Raw genomic sequence first — 11786 nt, forward strand, 5'->3', positions numbered from 1 at the left:
GTAATCTTTCTTCCATAATTTTCCATTCAGCAATTGTAAGTCTCCGATAATGAATCGGAATACCCAAATAGCGAATAGGAAATTGGCCTTGCCCACAACCAAACAACTCTGAATATAGACTCATATCATTTTGGGCTTCACCGAAACAGAATAATTCACTTTTATGGAAATTAATTTTAAATCCCGACAACTGCTCGAAAGCCGTCAAAATTAGAATTGTATCATCGGTATATTGAAAGATAGATAAACCCCCATCAACCAGATGTGGGATCACTCCTTCAATCTGGGCCATCAGACTTGGCCCGCTCTATGAGTATCGCCAGCATATCCGCTATAATGTTAAACTACGTCGGTGATAACGGATCCCCTTGTCGTAACCCTTTCGTATTTATTAAAACATGTATAGTTAGTTGTTTTTTTGAGCAAATTATAGTATTCCATTCAGACAAAAAATACTTGTCGCAGATGTAGGCTAAAATGTGCCATGTATTTACTAGCTTATAGCAGCTACTCCGTATTTAGGGTCGGAGCGATCGAGCAGTAGTTTAGCTTAAACTAGCTAATGCTAGGGCGTTCGATTGCGACTTTATCATTGTGTATTTGCATCGCGGTGTGTTGTTCGTACGTGTAGTAGGTATGCGGCTACGAGAAATGAAACATGTTAATCTTCATCGTCATGCTGCACTCACTGCTTTCAGCTATAAAAACCCATATTGACAGTTCGTTCACGAGCATGTGACTTGATAGGCTGTTAGAGCAGGTCTAACAGGCCCCGTATAACCCGCCCACCCCGTAAAATTCCGGCGGGATACGGGGCCGGAGCGATTTTGGGCGTCTAGCAGGCCCCGTATTCGGGCCGGCCCGTATCGGCGGAATACGGGGCCCAGGAAATCGGCCCCGTCGCCCCGTACATATAGTGGGCGCAGGTGCGAGTGAGGGGTTAACCCCTCACTCGCAACCCTAGCTCCGCCGTGCGCCGCCGCCTCCTCCTCCTGCTCCGGCGAGCAATTAGCCGCTCCCCCGCGCCGCATTCCACCCCCAAGCCTGCATGGACTCCCGCCGCCGCAGTAGCGCCTCGCCGGCGAGCAGATCGAAGCGATCCCGCTCGCCGGACACCGTAGAGGAAGCGTGGCGGCGGCAATGCAAAAGATCCGCCGCCGGCAGCCGTCGCGCGGCCTGCAAGTACGACGGCGCCTTGTACGTCCCGGAGAAGCTCATCGACTTCGCGCGGGGCGGCCGCTGGTACCACGAGGACCCGCCGCTCAAGCCGATGAGCGGGCGGAAGTTCTCGGCGTGGCTCGCCGAGTGGGAGCGCCAGCGCCAGGTGAGCGAGGCGTGGAGGGCGACCATCGGGAGCACCAGCGGCGGAGGTGCCCCTCTCGACGGGGAGGAGGAGGAGGAAGACGAGGACGCCGCCTTCGAGAAGGCGATCCAAGACTCCCTCAAGGACGCCGCCGAGAAGGAAGCGGTGGAGGAGGAAGAAAGGGCGGCGGCCATCGCCGCCGTGCAGGAGGCGGAGGCGCGGGAGGCGCAGGCGGCGACCATCGTCTACCTCTCCGACTAGAAGTCGCGATCCATGATCGCGCATTTTGTATGTAGGTACGTCGATTCCTATGTATGATCGACGAACTATGATGATGAATGAAAGTTTCCCGGGGTTTTAAATTTACAAATATACGGGGTCAAATACGGGTTCTGCTAGACGGAGCGGTGTCTGATCGACCATTTTTTTTATACGGGACGAAATTCTAGCGTTATACGGAGCAGAAAAGTAAGGGACCTATTAGACATGCTCTTAGTACTTATAAGTAGCTGCATATGTTAATCCATCTCCAATGGACTGTTTCTACTCGGTCGTGCAAGGTAGCTATCAGTGTGTGACAGTGTGAGTGTGGACTCCGGCCATGTCCTCGCAAGGCATCGCCAGTAATTAATAATTATCTTTCGATTATTCTAGAAACACTCGCCGTGATCGATTTCTCAATGGAAGACCGGAGAGTGTTGAAACTTCAAAGTTGAATTGTTCCAGCAAGTAGAACATGGTGGGTGCGGTTTTCCATTGAGCGCATGGGCCCGTATCCACCTTTTCGACTTTGATCCTTCGTTAGCAAGGTATCATATTGGGGACGAAGAGAATCCGAATCCTTACAAGATTCTAATCTTTATCTCGGTGAGGCTGATGATGCAATCTGTGACATCCTTTTCACTTTTTTTTTTTTGCGAAACACAGTACAATCAAAGACGCTCATACATACGCGTACACACTCACCCCTATGAACGCACACACGCACACCCTACCCCTATGAGCACCTCCAAGAGACTGCGTTGAATAACTGATCCGGCGGGTCTTGAGATTGACGAAGTCACCACAGGCCTCGCTGTCGACGGGAACGTCGCCTCCCACTGAAGAATATTCCGCCTTTATGAGACACCAAAGTGTCAAATCTGGGATTTGAACTCTGGTGGGCTGGAATGCACTGCCCTCCTAACCATCCAACCACGGGTTGGTTCTCCATCCTTTTCACTTTTCGGGTGCACTGTTTGCCGCGTTTGCCATCAGGATTCAGGATGCATTCCCAAATAGCCAACACGCCTCTTAGAGCATCTTTAGCAGATCCTCTATATCGGCTCCAAACGTCGCGGCGGGCCGATATGGGATTTTAGGCATTTTTGGCCCAAATCTGACCCTGCATCCGTGGTTTGGGCCGGATAATGAATCCAGGCCGCAGCCCAAACCGTCAAAATACCTGCATATATAGCGGTCGGCGAGGCCGATGGGGGCCAAACCCCATCCGTTCCCCCGCCTCTCCGCCTCCCGCCGACGTGAAATCACCGCCCCTCCGGCGTGTAGATCGAGCGTCCCACCTCCCGCCAGCGACGATGGTGGCAAGGTGCGGGGGCGGCCAGGTGGGCCGCGGCGGACGCTCCACCGAGCGCGGTGGGAGCTCCTCTACTCCTTCCGCCGGCGAGAAGACAGAGGCAGAGAAGGTTAAGTCGGACGCGGCGCGCATCTGCGGTAGCTACCGCTACCGCAACTACGACGTCGCTGCGCCGCCCGCCTTCGCCAAGCGGGAGTCCGCCCGCTACCGCCGCGGCCGCGGATCCTCCCCTTGAGCGGCATCGTCTTCGTTGAGCTCCCGCCAGCGTCCTTCGACAACGCTGGTGGTGAAGATGGAGGAGGACAATGCCGAGCCGGCGCGGCTCCCGAAGTCGCAGTTCACGCTCGGGGATTACCTCGACGACGCGCAGCTCGAGCGCCTCCTCCCGCATGTCGGCGTGAACGCGGGGCTCGCGCCAGGCGATTTCGTCGAGGAGCGCGACCTCGCCACCGTGGTCGTCCTCGTCGAGTGTTCGAGCGAGTGCGACTCGGACAAAGCCACCGAATGGAAGCGCATCGCCGACGATCAGAGCCGTGTCTTCGTCGACCTCGGCAGCGACAAGGAGTGACGGCGACGCTCCGACGCGCCGCCGCCATGGCACAGAGCTCTGGTGAGTATCCCGGAGCCGATTTTGCTGTTCTAGATGTCGTGGCGGCGGATTCTTTTGTTGTAATGTAGTTCAATGTAGGATCAACTGTCCGAATGAAATGCAAATTCAGTCGTCCGCACATTTTTTTAAATTTGCAGTTCTATATGCCGTATCTGAACTGCGAGCGAGTTCTTCGAACCCCAAATTCGCATTGGGTTGCCCTGGATACCGGATTTGGGGTTTGGGGTTTGGCGCTTCTGCTAGAGATGCTCTGCTGGTTTGGGTTTTGCCGTTGATGGGCATCCCCTTTGCCTCAGGCACTCCGTGTAGTTTTGGAGCGGCTCGGTCATCTTCCCAGGGCTCGGGGAGCTACGGATCTTGCGAGTTTTTTGAGTGTCAAAAGTGTGGAACGGTTTCTGGTCAAGGACTTTGAACCTGTTCTTCAATGCAGCAAAGGCCATCTCAATGATGACTCTAAGGCTTGAGTGTCTCAGATTGAACAACTCTTTCGCATTCTGAGGTCGGTGCTTCGCAGAGAACTCGTTGAGGTGGTACCTTGTTTTCATGAAGGTAGGTAGAATACCAGGTCAGCATGCATATCCAGCATCTCCAAGGTAGAAATTACCCTTGGGGATTTGCAATTCATCGGGCGTTGACAAGCTGTCGGCCAGGATGCTCGCATCATGAGCTGAACCCTCCCACTCAGCAAGCACGTAGGTGAACCTCATATCGAAATCCACAGCTGCTAGCACGTTCTGGATGGTGTAGTGCTTCCTCCCACAGAATGCTGCATACATTGATCTCGGTAACTTTGCAGTGACATGAGTACCATCAATAGCCCCAATGCAATCCTGTAAAAAAAACTAGCACACAGTCATGTTTCTGACAGTACCGCACATCTGATAGGTAGAAGGAACATGATTGTGTACTCATCCTGAAAATAGTGGAACCACCTGTAGCTGTTCTTGATCTTGGCTGGTGTGTTCGTTGATGCTGACTTGATCATTTCACCTCTGGGCTCCCCAATTGCGTGCAACACCTGCTGGAAGTACCGAGAGATAGTCTCCGTGGATCGCTTGAATGTAGTATGGATGACTCTGAATCTTTGGTTATGACCCACAACATGAAGAAATATTGGGACTTGTTCTTCGACAGAGGTGTGGATGCTATCAGTTAGTAGTCCTCTAGTCCTGAACGTTTTCACAAGTGCATAGAAAGGGTCTCTTCTCATCCGTAGCATCTAGATAGCCTCTACATCGTTGCAGTTCTAGATGTGGTTTAGGTTGGCAATCCTCTTATGATCTCGTTGTACCATAGGACCGTAACTCACACGAGAAAAAGCAGCATGCCAAACTGCTCTCTTGTGAACCATTAGGATCCAGGCTTGTATGCAAATGATGAGTGTTGCGGCGTGATGCACAAGCTAAAGCTGGTTGGTCTACTCAAACAAGATCTATGCATTACGAACGGTCTTATCGAACCTAACTAGTTCTACCAACATGAATCTAACACTACATTAGAGCAGAGGAGTTTCCCCTTACCTACGTCATGGCAGACGATAGACACGGCGGAAAGCCGCAGCAGATGTGCGCAAGCTCTGTCGCGGCTGAAAAAGAAGACCTTGGTCCGGCGCCGGAGACTGAAGGTAGATGCGCGCTGCCAGATCTGGGTCGCCGCCGCCGTCAGTGCAAAAATTGGGGGAAGGGAAAATTTGGGAGGGGGGTAATGGAGAGGGTAACCGAAGAGGGAGGTTACCCCTACCTTTGCGGCGCAACACCGCTGGGATTTCGGTTCTCCCTCCATGCCGAGGCGGAGCTCACGCGCGAACGACGTTATCGATTTTCGTCTCGCCAAGTCCTGGCCCTGGAGAAACTGTAAAAACCGGACGTTTCTCTGGGGCCTGTCCCAGTGATGCTTTAAGACTCGTGCTATGCAAGAACACGACTAATCCTAGGGAACTAAACGGCCAAAAAAATGATGGACCGATGCGAGCCAAGAGCGCCTAAGCTACCAAACACGTCTTTAGAATCTGCACCGCGAAGCAACCAGATTTGGGCTATGCAGCCAGGGAAGCACTAGAAAAATCCCATGATCGATGTAGCATTCAGGAAACAGTTGTGGGCAAGAAGTAATAGACGTGTTTGGTAGGCTGCATTGCTCTTGGCTCGTATCGGTCCAAAGAATTTTTAAGCGATTTGGTTTAATAAAAAAAAGTAATGATGTAATAAAATCTTGAATAAATAAATAAATAAATATTAACGTTTTTAATTTGTATTATTTTTAAATTTGTTAATTTTTTATTTTTTCAATTTTTAAATTTCTTAATTTTTTTCCCAAACCTAAAAATTTGAAAATCTTAAAATCTCAAAATTTAAATCCCAAAATTGCAGGATGCAATTATTAATTTAAAATATGAAAAAAATATGAAATCCTCAATTTATAGCAAAAACTAAAATCTTCCTACTTTCATATTTTTATTTGGAATTTTGAGAATCTAAAAATTGGCTAAACGGGTAAACCCGGGTGAATTCGAATATAACTTTTTCTCACGATTATTTTGATATCATAATTTTTTTTCAACATCGCAAGACGTTTTACCTTTTTCTAAACTTATTTTGCAAAAAAAAGTTGAAATACAAATTTGTTAATTTCCCTAATAGTAGGTGACGTAACATACATGAATCTCAAAAGATTTTATTTTTTGAATTTTCTATCATTTTATTTTATTTTTTACAAAGCTAAAAAAAGGTAATCCACGGGGGTGTGGAGGTGCATGGGAAGCCAAAAAACCTAAAAAGCATTTAGCCCCGGTTCGTATTGCAAACTGAGATTAAAAAAAGGTAATACCAACCGGGATCAGAGGCAGCCTTCCGCCACCCCTTTAGTCTCGGTTGGTACCAACCGGGACAAAAGGTTACTAACGAACCATGAATAATGGATGTCGTACACCTGAGCGAATTCAGGGCGACGTGACCAGGCCTTTAATCCCGGCCCGTGACACGATCGGAATAAAAAGAACCTGACGAAAAGCCTGTTTTCTACCAGTAATATTGTCTCCCCTCCCTCTATTTCTCCGGCCGCGGCTGGCGGCTGCGCGCGGTGCCGAAATAGCCATTGACCGTCGCTGTTGCAGCAGTAGGGTCGGGGAAGCGATCAGTTGTAGTACTGTTAGCGACGTCCGGCACTAAGCTCGCAAGTCAGTCAATGCTTAAGAAGCCCGCGATCAAGCCAACTATGGCCGGACGTCGGGACACGACTCCTCTCCCTACCTGGCCAAAGGAACCACAGCTACCCCCCAAGCACTGAGGCGAGGCGACCGAGGAAGAAGAATATCTAGACTTCTTCCACCGGAGAATTCCAGAGAAATGTGCTACTAGCCCGGATATGTCAGATTAGTTTCAGTTGTGTGTTTGACAGCTTAGTAATCCTTGAACTCGAATTATGTTGTGCGGGGTTAGCAATTGGCGAACCCTGGTCAGCCTGCTTACGTCGCTGGTGTGCGTGTATCCACCGGCCTTTTGCCGTCACGCAGGCCACCCGCCACCCAACCCTCACCCCCAGCCGGCTACCACATCTCTGTCTGAACAAAAAGAACCGGAGACTTGTGCACCGTGGGACGCCGCGAGGCTGTTGACCCCTTCGGCTGCGGTAGTGCGCGCCTATAAAAACCCCCCGGCACCCGTCACTCATTGCCCATTCAACTCCATCGTCGCCCAGACAGAAGCGTCACTGCGCAGGCCGTTCCAGTGCATTCCACCCTTCCAAATCCATCCATCCCGTTCCGGTTCCGGCTGGGTTAGATCGACTGCTGCCATGAAGGTGATTGCTTACAGCCGAACGGAATTGGGATTGATTTTCTGATTCTTTTTAGTTGCTGCTGATTCTGTTTTGTTTTGTGACCGCCGACGCCGAGTGCAGAAGGTTGTGCTGAAGCTGGACTTGCACGACAACAAGCAGAAGCAGAAGGCCATCAAGGCCGTCTCCACCCTCCACGGTGCTGATCCTCCGCTTCATCTTCGTCTCACCTGCCGTTTCTCTGGCTGGGGAGTGGTCATGTTTTGATCACAACGCACCAGTCATCCTTCTCTGAATTTTTCCTAACGAAAACAACATCTCCAACTCTTAATTAGGTATCGATGAGATCACCGTGGATATGAAGGTGCAGAAGATGACGGTGGTGGGAACCGTCGACCCGGTGGACGTCGTGGACAAGCTGCGCAGCAAGCTCTTCCCCACGGCGCAGATCTTCTCCGTCGGCCCCGCCAAGGAGGAGAAGAAGGACGGCGACAAGAAGAAAGGCGACAAGAAGGACGAGGACAAGAACGTGGTGTACCCGCCGTACTGGTTCCCGCCGCCGCCGTACTACTTCGCCCACCAGGACGACCCCAACTCCTGCACCATTCTCTGATCGACGCGCGCCGCCGACGAGGAGGGGGAGATTCCACTGTACATATTGTGCATAGTTTAGCTGGACTGCCTGCCGATCGACCGGGATTCATCAGCGTATGGGTGATCGACGGCGTGTATCGTGTGTTATACATATGGCCCATGGCCTATAAAAGGATTGCACCGGTGATATATCCGGCAGATGCGTATCTGCTAAGTTTGTCAAGTGCAAGTTGTGAAAACAAAGTTTGGAAATGGCAGATATATGGAATTACAGTTGACTTTTGCTTCAATGCGCCGGCCCCCTCCATCAAACAATGAGATTTGCGGTTGCAGTTTGGGCAAAATTCACCAAGAAATCTCCAATAGTAGCAACTAAGTAGTGAGGTGCAGGAGATTGGGCGAGTCGGTCAAAAGGAGAGAAAAATTCAAAGGGGGTGGATTTGTCCCTCCTGCATGTTACCATTAAGCTACACAAACTCTGAACTCAAACCTAAGAGTTGCTTTCAGTCAGTGATCACCATGAAAAGGCGAAAGGTCTCCGGGGTTTTGGACTGTTTTTAGCTATTACCTCGTGCTTTCTTCACTCCGCTGGCACTTGGCTAACAAGTCCTACCACATGATTAAGACCTAATACTTTTTTATGAGGCTGAATAGTGGGTTTTCCTCACTGTGTATGTTTTTTTATTTTGTATAAAGAAAGCGTTTAGAAATTTCTAGTTGCTTGAGAGGAGCAAAGGCCACAAGCTCAAAAAGGAAAAACCCTATTTAAAGCTCTCTACCCAAGCTGCTATGCCATGATATAATTTTCTCTTGGCTTCGTAAGTTAGAAGGGCAATTTCATCCTTGAATTTTTTTCCGACATCCGTAAACAATAGGAGGAGCAACCTTAAAGATGAAGTCATTTCGGGTGGTCCAGAAGACCTAATACTTTATTAACGCAGGTCACAATCTCAACTCTAACAGCATGGATTTTTCAATAATAACGATCATCTTTTGTGTGCGTCGACAGCTGTGAATCCATATGTATATATGCATTGTCTAAAGAAGTAAAGATCAAGTACTTTCTTACTTTTTGACATCTCTATCTTCACTTTGTGCAACTTTGACTTTATTTACAAATTATTGCCACATTTCACATCCTAGTACTGTCATCTTAATGGTTTTACCTCATTTTCTAAAACGAAGATATGTAATTACAGTGTGCAATTGCACTTTGAGTAGAATTCACCAAGAAATCTCCAATAGTGACACGAATGTATGTGTAGGAGATTGAGCGGGACAGTCAAAAGGAAATAAAATTGAAGTGGACAGATCTGCAAACGTGTGTGTTAACATTTACTCTGAACTTTGAGTATGAGGGATTTTTCGACTGTAGGATTTTCATATAAATTTTGATGGATTTAAATTCTAACGGTTTTTTCACGTGGAATCCCTTTAAATCATAGGATTGGGCGTAGCAATTTTCAATGAAATCAATTCCTATTCATAGGGAACCCAACAAGAGCTCAAACATTATTTTAATTTCCCTTTAAGAAGTTCAATGCATTCACTCTATCTCGTTCTACTTTCTCTCATCAATACCTTAAAACTAATGTGTACAATTCAAAGACGAATTTTGTAGAACTCATGTTTTCGAATCATGTAGAAATCCACCTGAAATGACATCAATATCCAACATTTTTTATATTCCTCTATTTTCAAAGTCCTGTAATGCACCGCTACAACTATCGGACAAGCTAAGTTGGTATGAGCTGAGTTCCTGCAAGAACAGATGAGCAATATTCTAGTAAGAGCATCTCCAGTCGCGTCCTCCAAACCGTCTTCCAAAGCGTGCTGGATCGAGCGTTTGGGGGACGTGTTTTGTTCGTGCCGCGTTTGGGGGACGTCGCTCCCCAGTCGCGTCCTCCAAACGCCGCCTCCAAACATTAAAAATAATTTGAATAGATAGAAGAAAACTCTTAACTAATATTCAAATAGGTTCAACATGAACAAATTACATATAAAACTTCGAAAAAACATAATTAAATTACATATAAATTATTTTAAACTACTTCATCTTCTTCTTCGATGATGGCCCTGCCTCGTCATCGTCATCACGGTGGCGCTTCCTGCTCGTCACCTCTTCCGAAGAGGCGGTGTCGGCCGACTCGTCGGAGGAACTAGTGTCCTCCTCGTCGTCGCCGGTGCTCGCCAGCTGCGCCTTGGCCTTCGCTTTCGCGTCCGCCTCCGCCTTCGCACGGGCCGCCGCCGCCGCCTCCTCTGACCCTTCCTCCTCCGCTTCCTCCTCCACGCCCAGCCATTCCTCCTCGCTGTCAAGTGCCGGCAGGGAATCGTCGCCGCTGCTGGGCGTCCGGGTTCTGTCCCACCAATGGCGAAATCCAGCAGACTTGCCCTCGCTGGAGGTGTCGGATGGAAGCTATGAGGTGTAGCTCATCGTCGCTGGAGGTGTCGGATGGAAGCTTGGATGAATGGCAGCCGGTTGAAGATCCGAAAGCGCCTACGTACGGGTCTTATTGAGCGCGGATGAACGGCGGCGCAGAAGTCGAAGAGAGCGGCGGTTGCTCTTCCGAGGAGTCCGCGCTCCATTCCGGCGGTTGGCGCGTCGGTCGACGCGGTTGCCAATGCGACGGTTCCGCTTCCCGGCAACTGCACCGTCGCTACGTAGGCGGCGGTTGAGCATCCGAGCCGCTGACGTGTCGGGCCCACGTCGCTTCTCCTCGCTTTTTGTTGTGTCCGGCGTGCCTGGTGCGTCCCCTGTGGGACGGGGACGGGGTCGGGGCGCCGGACACCGTATCGGGCCGCGCCGGACCAAAATCGGCTTTGGGGGACGCGGCTGGAACCGTTTTTTTGTCTGACGCGCCCCAAATCGGTTTGGGGGACGCGACTGGAGATGCTCTAAGGATCGTTGCATGGTGTGCACAATTATGGGCTACAACATTCAGATTACTGTTGACATGGGTGACTTTTGCCCTAAGTGGGTGTGTTATCTCCTGAAACTGGATCACTTGCCTTCGTATTTTTCATAGAACTGCTGGATCATTGGCTCCTGATGTCATCGCTGCCTTTGCTAGACTGAGATTGTCGGTGAAGAAAATAGGGTCATGCAGTGGCGGAGCCAGCTTGTGTTAGGGTGGGGCTGCCCCACCCTAGCATTTGCTCATAGCATATATTTTAGTGAGACAATGGAGAAATCTATAAAAACTAGCTCATACATACATGCAATTATCTCACTTGCCCCATCCTAAGGAAAATTTCTAGATCCGCCACTGGGGTCATGCAAGAGAAGAGAAGAAGCAATTTGTGCTGCATTGATTAAAGCTTCTGCCTCCGCTTGAATTGTGATGTGATATTCGCCACCTTGGCTGTAATGAATACATATATATATAGGGGATGGAGTTTTGGCTCCCGGGTTCATATGAACCTATTATCTGGACCAATGATACGTGCGCTAAGATTGCTGAGCCAGAGAGAAATTGAGATGTTACGCTTGCCAGCAAATCAACAATACGTGTGGGTGGTCGCGTACAGTCGGTACAAGGGTCCCGCATCGATAACGCTAGCCTGACGGCGAGGTATCCGGACGCGCGGTACAGGTTGGTGGCGGTGTTGTAGACCATGGGTCCTGGTTTTTCTGTCGGCCCCGTGGCTCCCAGATCTGACCAGCCCAACCTTGGTGTCGCTCCCTAGCAGAGAGTAGAGTGTATAGGCTATCTCCAATGGCCGACCCAAAGGACGAGTCTACATTTGCGATCGCGCGAGCGGAAAATACGTTTGAGATATAGTCTAGCAGCTCGACAAATAATGATCGGGATGTTCGCGGAGAAGCAAACGTGACACCAAATATGCTCCTCGAATGCGTCTACGAGGACGCTGCGCGGTCGCGCCCAGTGTCTGCTCACGTGTGGCGGACGTTTCTTCGGGCCCACCTG

At 49.7% G+C, this 11786-nt stretch overlaps 1 protein-coding gene across 1 annotated transcript; it reads left to right on the forward strand.

The window, feature by feature from the left end:
• The first annotated feature begins 7176 nt into the window (after nucleotides 1-7176).
• Nucleotides 7177-8133, forward strand: LOC124678737 (heavy metal-associated isoprenylated plant protein 39-like). Its single transcript, XM_047214600.1, has 3 exons — nucleotides 7177-7287; nucleotides 7387-7462; nucleotides 7599-8133. Exons 1-3 carry the CDS (start codon nucleotides 7282-7284, stop codon nucleotides 7874-7876), a joined length of 360 nt encoding a protein of 119 aa, XP_047070556.1. The 5' UTR covers nucleotides 7177-7281; the 3' UTR covers nucleotides 7877-8133.
• Nucleotides 8134-11786: the final 3653 nt, after the last annotated feature.

The sequence above is a fragment of the Lolium rigidum genome, chromosome 7, assembly GCF_022539505.1.
Source record: "Lolium rigidum isolate FL_2022 chromosome 7, APGP_CSIRO_Lrig_0.1, whole genome shotgun sequence".
Taxonomy (NCBI): Eukaryota; Viridiplantae; Streptophyta; class Magnoliopsida; order Poales; family Poaceae; genus Lolium; species Lolium rigidum.

What these genes read in the sequence shown, in the direction of transcription:
- LOC124678737 (XM_047214600.1), top strand. An exon ending in GGCCGTCTCCACCCTCCACG is followed by an intron (nt 7,463 to 7,598) that starts GTGCTGATCCTC and finishes ACTCTTAATTAG; the next exon opens with GTATCGATGAGATCACCGTG.